This window comes from Plectropomus leopardus, chromosome 21, assembly GCF_026936395.1.
Source record: "Plectropomus leopardus strain MGB_pleo_1.0 chromosome 21, ASM2693639v1, whole genome shotgun sequence".
NCBI classification, from domain to species: domain Eukaryota; kingdom Metazoa; phylum Chordata; class Actinopteri; order Perciformes; family Serranidae; genus Plectropomus; species Plectropomus leopardus.
The window spans coordinates 9,891,613-9,912,305 of record NC_142196.1 but is presented as its reverse complement, the minus strand read 5'-3'; the positions used below and the strand labels follow the sequence as shown (position 1 = coordinate 9,912,305).

At 38.9% G+C, this 20,693-nt stretch overlaps 2 protein-coding genes across 4 annotated transcripts; one reads left to right on the top strand and one right to left on the bottom strand.

Moving 5' to 3' along the window:
• The first annotated feature begins 118 nt into the window (after positions 1–118).
• Positions 119–4,839, top strand: LOC121960433 (sialic acid-binding Ig-like lectin 12). 3 transcript variants are annotated; one of them, XM_088071786.1, is made up of 8 exons: positions 119–313; positions 569–650; positions 850–1,215; positions 1,457–1,759; positions 1,851–2,111; positions 2,871–2,946; positions 3,084–3,123; positions 4,096–4,839. In XM_088071786.1, exons 2-8 carry the CDS (start codon positions 578–580, stop codon positions 4,309–4,311), a joined length of 1,335 nt encoding a protein of 444 aa, XP_087927912.1. In that variant the 5' UTR covers positions 119–313; positions 569–577; the 3' UTR covers positions 4,312–4,839. The 3 variants fall into 3 exon arrangements, with proteins under 3 accessions (XP_087927912.1, XP_087927913.1, XP_087927914.1); XM_088071788.1 differs by having other exon boundaries at positions 134–190; XM_088071787.1 differs by having other exon boundaries at positions 119–650.
• Positions 4,833–18,963, bottom strand: pck2 (phosphoenolpyruvate carboxykinase 2 (mitochondrial)). Its single transcript, XM_042510110.2, has 11 exons — positions 18,482–18,963; positions 13,210–13,422; positions 12,486–12,670; positions 11,371–11,441; positions 11,001–11,136; positions 10,724–10,911; positions 9,741–9,903; positions 9,441–9,656; positions 8,278–8,415; positions 7,533–7,628; positions 4,833–7,378 (listed from the first exon to the last, which is right to left on the bottom strand). The coding sequence occupies exons 1-11, from the start codon at positions 18,511–18,513 to the stop codon at positions 6,912–6,914; spliced, it is 1,905 nt and encodes a 634-aa protein (XP_042366044.2). The 5' UTR covers positions 18,514–18,963; the 3' UTR covers positions 4,833–6,911.
• Positions 18,964–20,693: the final 1,730 nt, after the last annotated feature.

Here is a 20,693-nt window from a genome sequence, read left to right as displayed (position 1 = left end):
GACAATAAGGTATAGGTGTACACTCTTATGTGATTTAAAAATAATATCTTTGAGAATCAGAGCTTATTTGCATTTGGACGAGCTCAAGCTGCCTCAAAATACTGACTTCCTCACTCACAGGGTGCGAGCAGGAAGAGTCAAGACTTGTATTTCTGCAGTATTTTAGTCATTTCGTATCGAGCTACAAATAGTAAGTCTGTTTGCTGTAACATCACAACAGGAAGCAGGGAAGAGCGCTGCAGCTCTGCTGAAATTTACAAATGATCAGAATTTTAGAATAACTGTTTCTCCGTTTAAACTGCAGCCTCGTTGGGTAAGGTCAAACGTCACTGCTTTTATGATCGTGTGTTTTTATATTGATGCTTTTCATAAATTCCAGTGAAAAATACATAATGAAATGTATTTGCTCGGTTTTGGTGTCTCACTCTGGATCATTTTGTTTTTTAACTGTTGTCAATCACTAATTACTGTTTTAACACAGTAACATGGTTTTACAGGGAGCGATCCTGATTTGCATGTGTGAATCTGAGAATGCTGCTTAAAATATTGAAAAGTCCCTTTTTGTCAGATCCAGGTGATGAGTGTTATTACAGTCCGGTCTGTGAAAATGGTGACGGCCAACATGTTACTGAGTGTCCTCTTTACTTCAGGTGAGCTGTTTGTTCGCTCACTTTTATTTGGAGACGTTACTTTTTTCCAGTCATTCATGTCCAGACTGCAAAGTGTTTGACATCGTTAAAAGGACAAAGGACCAAACATGCTGCTGCTAAACTGTAGTTTGTGCATAATGAACTTTTTGTTTATGCAGATTTTGCTTCATATCATTTTCACCATGAGTCTGTTTTACAGGTGCTTTGGCTGCTTGTTCTGAAGTGTCAGCCCTGTTCATTACAACACCAGAGCAGATGGAAGCACTGAGCGGATCCTGTCTGCAAATCCCGTGTAACTTTAGTGCTGCCACAGATAGGCAAGAGAAATTTGATGGTACAAGAGCAACATTTGGAGTGTGGCACCAAAATGAAGCTGTCGTTTTCAACAGCAGTAAGAAAGATAACAGTTATCCAATACAGATTACTGGAAACCTGCGTCAGAACAACTGCACCACTTTATTTTCCAGTTTAAGCACAGATCACAGAGGCACATACTCCTTCAGAATTGAGAACAGGCCATTCCTTGCAACAGCTGTTTGTGATCCTCTTCAGATAATAGTTGAAGGTAAGTGGTATTTTGTTTTATCAGTCTATGATGTTATCGTATGGAATAAAGGTGATATCATTTGCAGTTTTGGCCTTAACGGCACTTTCTCATTTTCATTTTGCCACTAATTTAAATTCTGCGAATATATACTGAGTCTATTGTAACAGTTTTGCATGAAAATGGTCAAATATGGGAAACTGAAAAAAGCACAAACTCTTATTCACTTTTTATAAAATCTGTGTTTGATTTGAAACCACAGATGTTCCTCCGAGGCCCAAAATTGAGATCTCAGGTGATCTGAAGGAGAATGAGTCTGTCAATATAACCTGCTCAGCATCCACTCCCTGTCCACACTCCCCTCCTAAACTCACCTGGACTCTCACAGAAAACCATCACAACATAACCAAGGAAAACAAAGATCGAACCCTAACAACTAAAATCAAGACGACCATCATTCTGTCAGACCAACATGATGGAGTCAACATCAGCTGTTCTGCCTCATATCCTGTAGAGGGAGGAAACTATAAGACAGCAGAGGAAGAAATGACTCTCAATGTTTCATGTAAGACAAACAGTGATTGTTATCAGCTCGTGATGATTCATGAGATGTCAGCTGATTTTAATGAATAAAGTTATTGTCACATTTTCGTCAGATGCTCCTAAGAACACCTCAGTGTCCGTCAGTCCACCAGGTTTGGTGTCAGCAGGTAGCTGTGTGAACCTGACCTGCTCCAGCAGAGCCAAACCTCCCGTCAGCAGCTTCACCTGGTTCAAGATCAGTGAAAATGGATCCATCAGAGTGTCTGAGGGAGACTTTTACAGCTTTATTGTGACAGAAGCAGGAGTTTATGTCTGTGTGGCCTCAAATGAGCACGGTAATCACACATCAGCAGGGATCCATCTGGCTGTTCAAGGTGAATACTGAACTGTACTACAGCCAGTAGTAAAATACGAGCAGTCACTGAATTTCAAATGAAATGGTGCTATACAAACAATAAATTCAGTAAAAGGTTATTGTTTGCATCTATTGAAGTGGGGTTGTTTACAGTACTTATCCACAGTCAGTGTATTGGAGCAGACTAGAGTCCTGACTAAAAAATGTATTTTAGTTATCTAAAAAACTGTCCAACCTCAAAAAATCAGTATTGCAAAAGTAGATTGGTACATGAGATAGCAGCCAGATCAGTCAGAAGTAACTATAGGGGCAGACCAGGCTCAGTAACTAAAACTCACTAACACAAACTCACAAAAGGGAAACGGCAACAACACTGTCACAAAAAGCCAAACTGGGGGAAGAGAGCACAGAGACTAAATACACCGGAGGAGCGGAGAAAATGAGACACAGGTGTGACACATTAGGGCGGGGCAGGTAATCACACAGACAGGAAACACAGGAGGGGAGGAAGTGAAGAGACCTGGAATGAGACAACATGTGAATTTCATAAAAAAACAGGAAATTTTAGACATGAAACATGAGGATGACAAAACAGGTCGTGACAATCACTTAGTTTCATTGTCTGACATGCAACCCCACTTCAAAAAGCAGAACTATACATTAAATGTGAAGAGCTGAACTTTAAAACTTTTGCAGTTCTCTATCAATATTATTCCATGTCCACATTTGACACTTATTTTAGTCACTTAACTTGTTTTTTGTTTTTTTTCATGAGCAGACGTTCTACAATGGGGGGCAATTCTTGCAGGAATCGTTGGGATCATCATACTCATCTGCCTGGTCGTCTGTGTTTGGTAGGTTTCACAAATTAAAGCAGATGATGACTGAGTTCACTCATATGTAACATTATCTGTTTTGATCTTGACACCGACACACTGAATTTAACGCGGCACATTATAACACAATATACAATTGATCTGATGTCTTCCAGGTGTTTAAAGTCGGCACATCCACCTGCACATCAGATTCAGGTGAGAGCATACTGAACTTCCTGTCCAGTTAATTACTGTGTGCTCTGAATGTTTTGCATCTCTTTCCAACTAATGATGTCTTTGGTTTCAATCCTGATGTTGTCCAACATTTCAGTCAATTAATCTGAAATGGCTCTTTATTACTGTAAAACTTCAACTAAAAGCCTAGTTTTTTTGACAAATTGGGTGTGGCTACAAATTTTGACAAACAGACAGGTCTCAGTTAGAAGCTTGGTCTAGTTTCCATGTAATTAGTTTTCATAAAAGTTCTTTGGATGTATAAAACCAGGTTGTTGGCTACCTGCTGGAGCTGATGTTAGTTAGTTGCTTAGATACAATATGTATATATGTTTACAACTTTTGGACATGCTACTCACAAAGTTAGCTTGGTAAGATTCTCCACAAGTTAATCATTCAGCTTATTTTACTGACATAAACATGAGAAACAGAGAAAGGGATAAAAAGATGTTAGAGACTATTAAAATAAAAATAAAAAATTAAAAGCAAAGGAAAATGTACAGTGAACTATATTCATAAATGTCATAAATACCTATTTTAAATTATTTTCACAGAATTATTAGAATTTTTAAGCATTTTCTGGTAATTTCTCACTTTTTTTGACTTTTTGGTAGGGGGTAGTTATTTTAAAAAAAAATAGGTTATTGTCTTGTAGTTTTTACAGATTTCTTGCTAACTTCTGGGTCATTTATTTTGTTGCTTATTACCTTCTTCCCATGTTTTTGAAAATAAATGAAATAAAATAAAGCCAATAAATCCAAGTTTCAAAGGGTTAAATACATAATTTGATAGTATTTCCCATCTTTGCTGAACATAGTTTTGTGTGAAAGGAATCAACAGCCTGTCCCAGATATAAGCCTGTTGAGTTCAATAATTTAAGCAAATAATTTAATATGGTAAGATCCAGCCGAAGGTTCACCTCTGACACTTCCTGTTCGATTTATTGTTTTACAGACTCAAACAGGTGAAGAGCTGACTGCTGTGGAGCCAGTAAGAAAAACAGAAGAAGAAGACATCCATTACGGAGAGATCGACTTCTCCAAACGGAGAACTGAGCTGTCCTCAGAGCAGGACAGTGGACAGCGGCAGGACACGCTGTACGCACAGGTCAATGTGTCCAAAACAGCAAACAGACCAGAGGATGTCTACGCTCAAGTGAAGAGAAAATGAGGATCGGCTTGTGGTCAAACTTGGGTTAGCCATGATTATACCAACATTTTTTTTAACTTATACAATAAGCTTAATGTATGAAAAGTAATTGGAGCCTGGAGCCTTTCACTGCCCACAGTTAAAGGGGAAGTCAAAACCTCAACATCCAGCTAAGATGGTTTTGCCAGTCACTGTGATATCCTAACTCATAATTGTGAACTGACCTCATATTGCTGTTGCTGTGAGACTTAGACTCTGCATTTCAGATCAGTGCAAATATGACTCGCTAACTATAAATATAAATAGGGAACTGGAACAAATGGCTAAATTAATTATAGTGAGCTTAACACAAGAAGCCATTCTGCTCACACATTAGCGGTGTACCGTATTTTGAAATGTTTTTGCAATTTAACCCTGTGATATTTTACAGACCATTTTGTGCAAATCATTTTTTATCTCATTTACTCATCTGTTGTGTGTGTTCCATCTTTTGTATCCTACATTTTTTTTTTGCATTTGAATAACTTTAATAAAGCATGAGATACCGTTTCTGCATTTGAATTTATTTATTCATTGTACTGTCATAAAAACCTTAGCATACAACTTCTAAAAATACCTATGAATCTCAGTTGCATTTATTGGTCCAACATTTCACATATTGTGTGTAAACATCACCTGAAATCATACAATTTAATCACAAACATTACAAAAGTGGCAAGGTGAATCATGCATAGTAATTCCCAGTGGAAATATGCTACAATGTTTTGAGTAGTTTTTGGACTTATGATATGTGTGTTTGAATATCGAGCTCAGCTTAAAGTAACTGGCATTTCATGAGATTCTGTCAATAGTGTATTGAAAGATCTGATGCTAAAATTCATTTAAAACCTTTTAATGAGTAAAAGAAATTTTAAAACTGTGTAGTTTTTGTTGGGATTTTGTTAAAAGCGATCTTTGGAATTCAGCTTGTAAACATTAGCAGCCTTGACACTGCATTGTTAAATGTCTCAAAGGCACCATTAGGTCATGTTTTGTGCTTTAGTACCATGCCAGGTGGCGTGAGTGAATGGAGGTAGTGACATTAGCTTCTCTATATTACAATCTGAAAACGTTGCAAATATTGAACCCTCATGTTGAGAGGCAAACCTCCCTCCTCCCACCAGCCTGATGCCAGTCCTTCAGTGTTGCAGCATTAGTGTGAAGTCGCGTCCAAAGGTATTGCATTGTAAATCATTTGCTTTTTTATCTCGGAACAGATTTCTCTTCATAGTAAAAGAGACAAGAGTCACTGGCGGTGTTTTCATGCACAGAGAAGGTTAACTTCTGGCCTGGCTATTGGTCTTTTTGGGGCGCAGCTTTTTATTAAAACTAATAATTGAACAAACACAAGTCTACCATTTTTCTCAGTTCTCAACATACAACATTCAATTCAACACACAATCTTTCAGTTATTTTCTCAATAAAATCAACCAGGTGTTTGCTCAAGATTTCAGAGAATGATGAAAAATGTGGTTCAGTGTTTCTCAAATCCCGAGATGACTTCCTCAAATGTAAGTTTACGGTCGTGAATTTATTTACCTAATATTACACTAATAATCAGAATAAAAATAAGTCATGTTATCACCTCAGACTGATCTGATGCAGCCTAAACTGTTTGGGAGAGGTGAGGTCGGTTCGATAGGAAAATATTTGCACCTAACATACACATGAACGCTTCATCCAAATGCTTCTCTCTGCTTGGGATACATATATTCTTTCTACATGTTTACCCCACATGGGGTAACAACAGGTGAACAGCACACACAACTTGCTGCAACAGCTTTTTTTACACACCTCTGATTCTGACTGAAAATTATCTATAAATTCAGACAAAATTTAGCGCCCTGCAAGTGCTACATTCTGATGTGAGTGGTCTTTCTTAAAACAGTAGACTGAGATGTTTAGGGAACTTAAATATATTGTGTCATCTACCAAAAGTTTGCATGTGAGATGTTTAGGGGATGTCTGTAACCTGGGTTACACTGACTTAATACATAAATGTATTTACAGACAGAAGAGTATCTTCTACTTCTATATTTTATGGATTGAATGAATTAAATTTTCTCAAATAGTAATAAAAAAAACGCATTTTTCTGTTATATTTCTGGCATATGAGAAGTGTCACAGCGGGCAACACCAATCTCCGTCTCATCAGGATGATTTCAGTCAGATTAAAGATGAATATTCTCCATGTAACTACAGATACAGAGAAGTAAAGAAACCAGAAAACATCAGTGTTTAAGAAGAATAATGTGTCATAACTGACAACTGATCGATTTATTGACGCAGCTCTACTTTGACTGAGCAGCAAGTCTCTCATACTATCATTTTAGTACATATCTAATGTTGTGAAAGCCAAAGAGGAATGGGATGTTTCTGTCATGGTGACCTTTTAGCCGGGCATCTCAACCTGGTTCAACAATGTCAGTGTTTTTATGTTTCCATGAATGAAACCAAAGCTGCGCTCACAGAGCTAAGTTCTCTGTGTATTTAAACTCTGCCAGTGACTCTGATTTCACCCTAATGATCTGATCCTGTGACTGCCTCCCTGTTTCCGGATGAACTTCCTGTCAGTGGGGTTTTTAATTGTGCACTCTATCCTCCAGCGCCTTCAGCTCAGCCGCCACCTGGGCTGGCAGATCAGCTCCAACCTGCTGGGTGAAGTAGGTTCTCAACTCTTTGGTCTCCTTCTGCCAGAAAGACTTGGGCACGTCGAACAGGGCACCCATATCCACCTTACCCAGACCTTTAGTGTCGATGGCGCCATCTTCTGGCAGCCAGCCGATAATGCTCTTCTTGGCCGCCTCGTCCTCCCTCTCCCGGCTGCAGCGCCTGAAGATCCACTCCAGCGCGCGGGCGTTTTCACCGAAGCCGGGCCAGAGGAAGGCGCCGGTCGCGGGGTCCTTCCTGAACCAGTTGACGTGGAAGATCTTGGGCAGCTGAGTGGGGGCCTTTCGTTTCTCCATGCTCAGCCAGTGAGCGAGGTAGTCGCCAAAGTTGTAACCGAAGAATGGCCGCATGGCGAAGGGGTCGTGCATGATGACCTTACCTGCAGGGAGACATGACATGATTCATAATTCTAATAAAAGATTGGCTTTAGTGATGGGAAGAGTAACTTCTTTATCATCCCATAATCTTAAACCACTTCATCAATAGGACAATGGATGTTTAGACCAAAAAAAATCAGGTGTGTGAGTGTGTACCTTTATGCTCAGCAGCTGCCGTGGCCTCAGACCTCATGGCGGCTCCAACAAAGACTCCGTGTTGCCAGTTGAAAGACTCGTAAACCAGAGGGACCCCTGACAACAACATTTCATCATGTTTAGTGCAAAGCTACTTGTGTGTTTTAAATGCCGCTCAGCTTCTCATGTTGACATGTAATACAAAAAACATGTAGCTGCAATGACTCCAACATGTAATATGTTAACTTTTTGAAATCTAATTTTCCTTGTGCTGCATTTAGACACCTTTAACAAGTACTGAAACCTTCGAATCCTGAGCAAGGTGTTAAAGTTTATTTCTTTCAAAAACATGAGAAAAAAGGCAATGAGCAACCTGGCCAGAAATGGCCCAAAAACTGCAAGAAATTAGTAGATTTAGAAAAAAAAAAAAAATTAAAACAGAATTATATTTCCATAATCATTTTACAGAATAATTATCATTTTAAAGCAGTTTTCAGGTCATTTCCCTGTTTGTTTTGTTTTTTTACTTTCCCAATTGTTTTGTTTGTTTTGTGGGGGGGGGGTTAAGATTATTTTTTGGGGCTTTTATTGCGTTTAATGGGCAGGACAGTTTAAGCGTGAAAGGGGAAGAGAGAGAGGGCGACATGCAGCAAAGAGTCCAAAGATCGAACCCGCGGCAACTGCAGCGAGGATACAACCTCTGTATTTTGGGCAAAAAAGTGGAAAAAAGTGTAAAGTGGAAAAAAAGTGTGTGTACAGCACAAACCTTCCGGCCTCCTGCCTCCGAAGATGATGGCGTCGATGGGAACGCCCTCCTCGCTCTCCCACTGGGGGTCAATGATGGGACACTGAGCCGCCGGGGCACAGAAGCGGGAATTGGGGTGGGCACATTGAGTCTTGCTTCCTTTTTTCACACAGAGGAAAAAAAAAGTTTATTCACTCTGAATGTTCATGTTACTCATAGTCACAATCAGTTTATTAAAAGGAATTTTGTAAACACCAACATCTGACTATCATGGTTCGTCTCATCGATCTTTAGGTCTTTGCTTTGACATACCACTAGATGGCACTGTATACACTGTGGCTATTCAGTTTACTACTAATACTAATACTAATACTAATAACAACAATAATATTAATAATAATAATAATAAACTTTATCTATAGAGCACTTTTATACAAGAAATGCAGCTCAAAGTGCTTCACAATTAAAAATGCAAAAAAAAGAAAAAAAAGCTAGATTGGACAATTGAAAGACAGGTGGTGATAAACAAAGTAAATCACAAGTAAGTACAGTAGAAATAATTGAATTGATATAAAATAGTATGTATAAGAATTTCATTTATTAAAAGCCAGACTAAATAAATAGGTTTTCAGCTGTCTTTTAAAAATGTTCTCAGAACCAGCTTCTCTAATAGCTTTTCGAAGGCTATTCCATAATTTTGGAGGATAGAAGCTGCACTGCCTGTTCTCTTGTGTGTGTATTATAGTTTTTAATCACTTTTTCCAGGCCTTTCCTGTTTTGGGGGTTTGTTGTTGGGTATTTTTAACTTTATTTCTTTTTTTTGATTTTTTTTATATGTTCATATGTTAGTTTAATTTATCCAGAAAACAGAAAATGAGTGTTGAGAGAGATACTAATATACAGTACAGTTTGTCACTGACTAATTCTTGAAGTTTACTGAAGCTGTGTGCAATACTGCAGGGAGTTTTCTTGGTCTAGGGCCTACAAATAATTTGATGTCTTTGTTGGCGAAAAAACAAAATGCATTATTCAAGCTAAAATTGTACCACTCAAACTGCTGAATATTCATTGATGTTCATTAGAAACTAAGTACTTAAGGCAATTCATCTTCCCTAAAACTGCTGAAGCGGGACTCTTTAGATTGATGTCTTTATAAAAGCCTGAGCAGTCCAGGCTGATGTTACCATGCTTCCACGTTTTGCCGTGCCAGTCTGTGAGTGAGACCCCAGCTGCAGGGGGGTCCAGGCCCTCCCACCACACTCCTCCATCGCTGGTCTCACCAACATTGGTGAACATGGTGTTTTTGGCAATGGTGGCCATGGCGTATGGGTTGGTCTTGTCGGAGGTGCCGGGAGCCACACCGAAGAAACCGTTCTCAGGGTTGATGGCTCTCAGTTTCCCTGTAGAGACATGCGCGTGGATTTACGTCAACTATGGAGTAACATGGGGATTCTGTGTGCGTGAGTCATGCTCCTTCCTCTCACCTTGGCTGTCGAACTTCATCCAAGCGATGTCATCGCCCACACACTCAACCTTCCAGCCGGGCAGAGCTGGTTTCATCATGGCCAAGTTGGTTTTACCACAGGCACTGGGGAAGGCTGCCGCTACGTAACGTTTCACTCCCTGAGGGTTAGTAATGCCCAGGATCTGAGGAGGGGAGAACATAATATTTACTCGACCTTTCATGGATAGTCATCACTTGAAGTGACAGAGCGTAATGGCCAAGCACTTTTGAAAACTCTAAGAATCCCTGCTATACTATTTTCTATTGAATATATTTTTCAGGGACAATGTTCTATTTGTAATGTAATATTTCTTTGCTACAGCGGAATGACAAAATTAGGTAATAAAAGTGATTATTGATTATTGGCTAAAATATATTCACGATCAAAAGTAATCTGATCACCGATTGCAGATACTTTTTTGCTGGGCCCATGAAATTTTATTTTTACATTTTCTCCCAGAAATGACTTCAAAAAGACCTAACTGGTTACTTTATGATCATACAAGTTACCAGTATGTTCACATATCATGTGATTTATCAATGGAAAACATGTTTGCATTTGTTAAATGATCATAATTGAAAAGATGTATGTATGGAAAAAAATACATACATAAAAAATGTATCCCTTATAGTGAGTACTTGATGCCCATAATGTGAATGGAGTGGTGTGCAGTATAGCCATACTTTCTAACAATTTGGAGGCACGTTTGACTGAGAAACACATCGTGCTCGATTTCAGTGCAACACAGACTTTATGAGATGTGGCTGCTGCTGCTTCAGTGTGAGCTCCAAGCTGAGGACGTTTGGAGACGGCAGCAACAGAAAGTTTGCTGATCAGGCGGGGATTTGGGACCGTCCAGGACCAGATCCCCAGTGCAAAAAATGATTGACTAAAGGTAGCGTTTAACTGCAGACCTTTAGGTATCAAGACGCAATACCCAGCCAGAAATTTTACACACTCACCAGCATGTGTTCAGCCAGCCAGCCTTCATCCTTAGCGATGCGGGAGGCGATACGGAGGGCAAAGCACTTCTTCCCCAGGAGAGAGTTTCCTCCATAGCCACTGCCAAAGGACAAGATCTGCCTGGTGTCTGGCAGGTGAGATATCAGCACCTTACCTGGGTTACAGGGCCATGAGTTGACCAGAGGTGCTGGAGAGGACACGGGGAAGGAGATCTTCATTAGTTTTAAGCACTACAAAGCACTTTAAAGATTTGTTTCAGGCTCTTAGAATTTGTACCTTTGAGTGGTAAAGGTTGTCCCAAAGAGTGCTGACAGCGGACAAACTCCACTCCTTCAGACAGTTTGTTCAAGACCGGAGTGCCCATGCGCGTCATGATCCCCATACTGGCCACAACGTATGGTGAGTCTGTCACCTTTGAGCAGGACAAAATGTTTATCACCCTGATCTACAACCTGAAACATTCAGCAAGTCTAAACCATAAAGAGTTACAGCAATTCATTAAAACGTACAGTGATAAACTACGACAATAAATCACAGTTATTTATAGCAACAAATCAAAGCACTGATAGGCTCAACACAGCAGGCTTATTGCTTTATTACATGCTTTTTTCCATGACTATTAAGTGTTGAGGAGGACAGTTATTACCTGGACGCCATATTTTGTCAGAGTCGAGCCGACAGGACCCATACTGAAGGGAATCACATACATGGTTCGACCTACAGAGAGGACACACAGACATGAACGATACATTAATGCAGTTTATTCATACAATACATGCTACAATGAGTCAATATTGACAAATGATGAAAAGGTGGTTATATTGGACGTGAGATACAATGGCCTATTGTTAAAGGTTCACTGTCGTGTTCACAAGCAGCAGCATGGAGCAAAAACTCCAAATTTTGTTCATAAAGTACAAAAAGAAACGGGCTGTGTGACACATGTTCCTGTTCCCAATATTTCATGCTTTTTCCTCAGGGTAAACACATGTTCAGATTATAACACCATTCAATAGTACTGAATCAATTTCTGATTTTGCCGGTAAGCTGTACGAGCTTAAACCGTTTTGATTTTAATACAAACCGACTGCATTTGTCACTATGACAAGTTCTTGCAAAATTAAAAAGTAGTCTATATCAGAAACCTGTGTCAACAGCATCAAGACTCTTAATCCAACTTTTACTGCATTATTAATAGGCAATATGAAAATGTGATTACCATTTTATGTTTGTTTGTAAGAAAACTAATGATGCCACCAGTGTCTGACAGGCTGTGTTCAATTTATGGCTGTGTTAAGTACGCTGACATGAAGGAGATCAAGTTTCAGGAGAGGTGGGAGGGCGAAAAAGTAGTTCATGTTGTGATTGTTTACTAGAAATTAAGTGTTTTTTAGGGTACCGAGATGAGACAAGAGGGCTCTCTCTCTATGGTGCGACTCTTATCTAAAGTGTGTTTAAGGCAATAATGTTGCGCCATAAATACGCCTTGCCATTCTGTCTAAAACATACGGGCATCGTTGTTCAGCCGTTAAGTTGGCAGCAAAGGTAGTAACAGAGCAGTGTCATTATGTTCCACACAGGAGCAGCTGATGAGTTCAATAAACAGGTCAAGTCCAGGATTTGGTTTATATCAAACCAGTTTGAAGATTTTTACAGGGGCCCAACCCTAACATTAAAAATCTATAAAAGTTTAAAGGGAAGTTGGAATCACACATCTCCTGGCAACTAGCGACAAACATCCTCAACCATCCAGCTACGTACCTGCCATGCATCCAGGGAAACGATCCTGTCTGGCTTTCTGCCAGTCGGACTCGCTCATCCAGCTGCCGAGCTGGCTCTTCACTCCGTCAGCAGGGATGGGGATGGTGTCCCTCTGGTTCTTGGTCACAATCACAGTCTTGCTTTCCACCCGAGCCACGTCCTTTGGGTCTGTACGCGCCAACCAACTGAAAAACACGAGTGGGAAATGATTTGAATTGAACTGAAATTTATTTTGAACATGTAAAAAAGGTAAGAATGAACATGTAAACACGCAAAAACATACAGACATGTCCGAAAAAGGAGCAGAAGGAAATGCAAACTTATCATAAACCACCCCTTCAGTTATTGAAAAATAATTGACTCGTTTCCATTTTTAAATAAATGTAATTTTCTTCCTATATAAACTATATAACTATATACACACTATAAACTATACAGACAATATATAACTATATGTAAACTTATTTACATTGTTGTTTACAGAAAAAAAGGAAGAGATAGAAAAAGGAAATACTGCAAAATAGTACAAAATAAATAATTATAGAATAATCCCTGTATATACCTGGTGACTGTGACCTTTACTGCCCATGTACCTCCTGAAAATAACATCCATGTCCATCTTTTTAAATGGATTCAGTATACATCATCACACCATGGTGCATTAAAAACCCATGAACTTTACAGAAAAATTAAAATTAGGCACTTAAAACTTTTAAGTCCTTACCAGTTCTCATATTTGGAAAGCTTCTTGACCATGCCCTCCTTCTCCAGACCTGCCAGGATGTTGGCCGTTTCCTGCGGCGTCCCCGTCACCACATGCACACTGGACGGTTTACATTCATCCACCGCTCCCTTCACAAACTCAGCCACCGCCGGGGGCAGCGAGGGGATGGAGGCAAGAGAGCGAACTCCAACACTGGCCCCGACACCGCCATGTCTGAAAAGAGAGCGGCGTTTAAGTAATGTTTTACTTTTTTTTAACATTTTATTTGCGATCAAAGGAAATCCCAATTACACTGATAAAATGTTAAAACCTCTGTCTTGTTTTTATCTTCACATCACCTTTCTAGTAAACAAACACAACATGCACTCTGTGAGCATCTTCCCCACCTCTACTGAAATTTGATTTATGGCCTAAGTTTAGCAGTAAATTGGGCTCTGCCTGTCGGATATAAATTACTTTTTAGTCTATTTATTTAAAAAAAAAACCAAAAAAACAGAATATTATGTTAATCACCTTGTCATATAGCTTATTACTAATGTAAGTTAAGTTAGTGTTGTGACATCTTCATCACAGGTTGCTGATGTAGACTACTTTTTAGAGTTTGCCAGAGCATCTCATATGAAAAACGTCAGTTCGGCTCTTTTGCATAAAACCAAAAAGGTTTCAGCTCGTACACCAAACTGAACCAGCAAAAGTGGATATCAACCCAACTCTATCTTCTTGTATATAACTTTAATTCCATGGTTCTGTTTCTTGCACTGTTACACTGTTACTTGTGTTACTTGTTTTGTTTTGCACTGTAAGACTCGTACTTTTTATATTTTATATTTTATATTTTATATTTGTATCTTCTATTTTATCTGTTTTCTTTTTCTATATTTATGTTGCACCAACCCACCAGAACAAATTCCTCGTATTGTGTTAACTATACCTGGCAATAAATCTTTTTCTGATTCTGATTCTGATTTCTGATTCTGATTTTTTCTGCAGCCTCAACAGAGAGTTCACATCTCTGCACTGCAGAGTTGAATTTACAAACAGAGTGGGGAACACATTGTGTCAGATCTATTTTAACCAGGATTTTTGACCAGGATATAATGCAGAGAGCGTCCTCATTGGCTCAAATGAAGACAGCTGGTTTAGTGGGTCAAGACAAATTCAGTGTCTTAGTTCCGCTCAGATGTGACTTTTTCTTCTGCGACATTTTTGACATAGCTCTGGTCTTAACTCACTTTTGTTTCATCTCTAATTTTAACATTCACTCCAACAGATACCGATTGAGTTGGTAGAGCGCAAACACTTTTAACACAAGGTTAAATGACACATGGTTAAAGGCCCCAAATTGGAGTTGTGTGCTGTTCATGTGACAGCAGTGATAACAAGATGCCTTTGCTGCAGTTATTAGTGCACACTTCTCCACATACAGAGAGGCATGCGTGGGGCCGGCCTTTTGTTTGTTGGCAGCGTGATCGGACAATGAAATGGACAATGTGTGTCTGTGAACAGTGTGAATGACCCCAGATGACCTCTTCAGAAATGTGAAAAATCTGAAATTTGTACTCTTGTATCCTCAAATGAGAAGCCCAGAGGGACTCATAAACAAAGAAACATTGTTGCCAAAGTTTCAATCATAAATTCACCTACATCACACTAATTACACTTTTCCCTTTGCTGTTTCAAAGACAGTGTGATCGTAGCATCAAGTGCAGAAACACAGCACCCAATTGACTGCAGTGAGTCATTCCACGTGCATTACACGCACACACAGGACTACTTGTGCATGCAGACACACAAGTAAATCTGGTTGGGGCGTACAAAGGGCACGGCAGGAACGCAGAGAGGCTCAAAGCGAGAGAGATGATAACATGCAGGCAGACAGGGCAAAGAGCTGAGAGCCGTGTAATGCCAGCCTCAGGGTTCAAACTCCCTCCGAGCAGGCGACCTGCAGCTTGCCAGTTGTTTAACCATTGATGTGGGGCCAATTAATCATGAACAGACTCCTGTTTGTGTTGAAATAAAGACTTACAGTGAGAAATAGATTGGTAATTGAATTTCTTTTTTGTATATATCTTACATTTTGTAATCTTTGACGATAATTTGGGGATGGCTATGGTTTAGGTGGTATTTGTCAAAGACATAATTTCTAATATAAGGATAGGGAGACATGTGTCCATCACTTTAAGCCTGTAGTATCTCTGGTCTGTGTCCTCCTCCTATTCAACTATTGAAAGAAAATCTGAATGGATAAAAATGTTCATTTGTTATTACCACCTGCTCTAAGTAATAAGCTGAATAACCAGAAAGGAGTGGTGTGCTGAGTGATTTGGGGATTTTTGCCCCAGGTTTTGCCTCTCTGGCTACCTGGCCCAAATAATTGAGGTTATTAAGTTGTTAAGTTGCCTGAAGTGAATACTTGGCAATACTCAGGGTTTAGAAATAGTACCTTGAATATAACACAAGCATTTTCACTAAAACCTTCCTATTTAAAAATGAAGTGAAAGTAAAATGTATCTATGCTCTCAAGGTTTTTGGTTTGGTGTTTGAAAAAGTACTGAGCATAAGATAAATAACTTAAATGAGACTAATTCTGCACCAGTTGTAAGATTTCGTACATAGATGTTTTGATATAGTTTTGCTGTTGTTAAACCTGGACCCCAATCAATATGTTTGCCAATATTCTATGAAGGTATGCAAGAAAAACAGATTTCCTCACATATTTAAGGTAAAAAATCAGAACTACTTGATTTACAAATTATCATTTTGTAAGTGAAGCATTACTTTGATATTCCACTAAAAAGACGCAGCGATTGAACATCGGTCAAAGAGAGGAAAGCAAAGCACAGAGCTCTTTGACATAAAGACGGAAGCACAAAATGATCAGAAAGTAGAGATGAACGTCTGTGGTAAAATTTTAAATACAATCCACCAAATAGATGTTGAGACATTTTACTCAAAAAACACAAATGTCAACCATGAGGACTGTTACATCTACACATCCATCAAACACACTTTAACACTCTAATGTCAAAACTAAAGCAAAACTGTCAGTTTTCAGAGGATTTTTGACTAATAACACAAGAATAAAAGATTAACTGAAGGGGAACTAAAAGAACAAAAGTGTTATTGTATCAAAGCACCCGAATGACTTAAGGCACTTTGTCAGTCCTATCAAAAGATATTAGATTATCCAGTTTCCCTAAATCAGCTCCCACAGAGTAAATTAATTACCTATGCTTCCAATAATCCACCCTATTATGCCACTAATTCCTGTAACCATTCAGGAGGTGCTGAATATTATCTGTAATGTGACTAGGATTGGGAAAGTGGATGAGTTGGACTGAATTTGAAATTAATTAACAGAAATCACTCCTTGATTTTGTTGCTGGAGCACAGACGGTGGCCGACTTGAGACAGAAGACAAAGTTTAAGCAGCTGGAAGCGATTTGCAGCTCTGTTGCTCCCTCTTTGCCACAAAAAAAGATTTTCAAACCCTGATGACCTTTGCTCCCAATTTCCCTCTGCACTCATTCAACCTCTCGTGCTTTTGTCTGAGCATCCCCAATCCTCACCCCATCCCCCATACCTGATGAGGCCAGCATGCCTCCATTTTTTTTTTTTTTTAAGTGTGCAAATTTTGAAATATCCAGAGGAGGGGAATGTCAAGGAACAGATAACACACCTCCAAGTCAGCAAGCCAATCCTCACACACCACAGACAGATACGCCTACACTCCTCCCTAACCCTGTTCCTGGTCAATACCGTCTTTAGGGCAGAGTCTACACATGAAGCAGAGACAAGCCAAAGAATCACTTAGAACATGCCCACGTGCCGCATGCATTACCCTGCTACTTGGTACAGCGAGTACCCAGAGGAAAAACACACGGAACATGCACCAGGACGTTCAGGCAAACAGAGGAGTGACGACTCCGGCCATGAATTTGCTCTCAAGCAGAAATACAAACAAAATGCACAGCAGCATGAGCCTCCCTGTCACTAACTCACATGCCCTGCCATGGTGTCAGTCGCTCTCTCACTTTACTCACATGCATCCTTATTGACAAAAAAATAGCAAGCACACAATGCCATGGAGCGCTCACATTGACTCCAGAGTCCCAGTGTGATGGAGTGTCATCACAAAGCCTGGAGGGGGAAAGTGGTTAGGAGAAAGCATGCAGAAAGACAGCCTTTTTTTTAAAATCAGATGAAAAATATGAAATGTTTGCTCAATGCCATCTGATCTGAGTGTCTTCTCTGCAGTCAAGTCAGATAAGTTTATTGCAGCACATAGTTAAGCAACTGAAAATGTATCAATGCTTTAGAGTGTAACAGGTCTTCTGGCATTGAAAATAATATACTAATCATGTATCCTTATTATATGTGGTAATAAGTTACTTAAGTTATTTAGCCCATAGAGCACATCTCATTACACATACACTGTAAAAGAAAATCTATTAAGAAATACAGGAAGTGTAAACAATATGAGAATAAACTACTTCAAAATGGTCTGAATGGGGGCCGACTTGTGTCGTAAGCAAATTATGCCTGAAAGAAGTTATTATCCCAAATAGGTTCATATCAAATAAGAAGGACACAAGCTTTCCAAAATACTTATGTGTTTTATGTATGTGTTTAAAGTAAAATAAATACAATAAAACAGGTTGGATTAATTGGTTGTCTATGATACTCATGTATTATATGTATATCTATGAAACAGAAAAACTGGCTATATTCGTCTAATTTGTTGTCTGCAATATTTATATATTTCATGTATGTGTTTAAAAAAACAGGCTACGTTAATTGATTGTCTACAATACTCATATATTTTATGTATGTGTATGAAATGAAAGAAAATAGTTTACATTAACTAGCATTTACTAAAATAAACCTAACATACATACAGCCGATTCTGAATAAATGGAAAAAACAATTAGCTATTTTGTGTTCAGGCTATTTAAGACAGAAAGTTGTCCACAATAATAGTATATTTTATGTGTATGTGGAAAAAATAGGCTACATTAATTGGTTGTCCACAATACTTATATATTTTATGTATGAGTGTTAAATTTAAAAAAAAACGGGCTACATTAATTGGCATTTACTAAGTAATGTTAACTTAGTTAACATGATAGTGGCAGAATTTGAATAAACGACAAAAACAAATTAGCCCTTTAGTGTACACTTAATACTCTCGAAACATTAACCAAAGTACAATGAAACGTATTATTCTCGAAGCTAAAACACGATTTAAAAAACAAAAGTCACAATGACTCACCTTCGTATGACTCCCAGCAACAGGCACGACATATTTGGTGCAAAAAATAAAACTGGTTTATATAAAAAATAAAAGTGTAAAAAGGCACATTTAAGTTAGCTGCAGAGGTAAGCAGAGGAGCAGTAGTGGTTAGAGCTGGCCGCAGCTCATATCTGAACACTGAGGGGACCTTGCACTTTGCTCAGCGTGGACATTCACACGGATACACCTTGATGTAACCAGTAATCTGGATGTCGTCCTGCTGCACGACCACAAAGTGCAGATAATTTCCCTGAGAGTCCACAAACGTCTCACCGCTCTTCTGAGTAAAGTTTTAACAGTTTCCTAAACTCAGCCTCGGGGAGGAGAAGGCGATTCTGTTTTAAAACTTAAATACAATGTAGTTTTCTTCCTCGCAGGTTGTGTCCATACTGTTGTTTTGTCTCTCCTCCAAACCATGGACCGACCGGCGGCTGGCTGGGTGTCCTTCCCGGCTGACGCAAGCTCCCGCAGGTCCTGCAGCAGAGACACTAGCGCGGGGAAACACAACCCGGAAATACGAGTAATGTTACGGAAATACATGTCACCGGCTGTTGACATTAAGCTCCCCACTAAAGGTTACATTTGAAAAGTAGGTTTCAGATTACAGAATCACAGCAATGATAACATCTGGGCAGTTTGTAGATCTCAAATTCCAAATAAACCCACAATGGAGAGAACAAAGCACTTATGGATGTGGTGTTTTTGGATGTAAATTCTGCACAATGTATCATATATTGTGTTTTGTTATTATGTATCCCCATCACCATCAGTATCGTTTACACACACATGCACTATTATTTTTCCAAACTTTAAAAAAGCTTCCTTCAGAGTCAGAAATTACTTTATATAACTGTTTTCAGTGGCTGATACACTAAACTTCATTTGTAAAATAAGCGGAGTGCACCTTTAATTTAAATCTAAATATGAGGGGGCACATATGTACAGAGGCTATGATTTTGCCACAGCAGTCACAGGTTCGATTTCAATCTTGTCCCTCTGCTACATGTCATCCCCTCTCTGTCCCCCTGTCATGCTATGACGGTCCTGTCAACATAAAGGCTTAAAAGCCCCTTGAATAATTTTAAAAACAAACCTTATATCTAATATTATGATCTCACTCCCCTTTTGTCTATTCCCTTTTTATACATGCATCCATAGTAAGAAAAAAAAAAATTCCCAAAAATCTGAAGGGACGGTCTCAAGGGACAGAATACAAGAAAAAAGACTTGTAAACAGCTTATTTTACTGTACAAACCTGTACTTTTTCTTTTAACATTAGCTTACTAACGTTTGCAAATAACCTTTTCCACTTGTTATATTTGAACTGTGCAAAGAGTGAGTGTCAAATAACTCAAGTTAGTCTGAGGTTGTAATATGTTTTCAGTGTAACGTTTAACTTTCCATTAGGCCTAATTCTAGTAGGCTACCAGTTAATCTGCTGAATTTGTCCTTGATCAACTGATACACTGATTAGTGAAAAATGTCCCTCATAATATCCCAGAGCCCAGGCTGACACTTTTTGTGTAACTGTCTGAAAAACAGACACCTTTGAGAATTAGTCTCCAATCATAAAAAGCAGCAAATCCTCACATTTGAGAAATTGGAAGCACTAAATGTGAATATTTTCTGCTGGTTAATTCATTGATTAATCTTTGCAATTTTAAAGACTCAAAATTAAAACACAACTTGTTTTTCTATAAGTAAAGAGCTGAAAATCATCTTGTGCTCCAACACCAAAATATGAACCTGGGACTTTGTGATTTTGGACATCACGTTACATAATGTTTGAGAACTCAAGGTCCAATTTTAAGCAGTTCTCACTTGCTGCCATTAGAGGCTGTATTGGTGTTTACTGGGGGTCTATAGTAAATCCTCCAGGAGAATATTATTGTTATTATCACATTTACAACATTGATAAGCCTGCCTTATGAATGAAACAGTTGTGTTTTTTCAGACAGCAGCAAGATTGCACTGTAAGGCATCTGGTTTTTAAATAATGAGTTTCCTGTTAATCTTTCTCTCTCTGGGACCAGGGGGAGGGGGTCCAAACGCACATTACACACATATACTGTATAAGCCATGAGTGAGAGGGGAAGTGAAGGGGTGGGGACTGCAAGGAGGAATATACTGTAGATTACAGATAAAGAGAGATACAACATGTCTGGTTAAACTTCAGCCCTCTTGTCTCGTG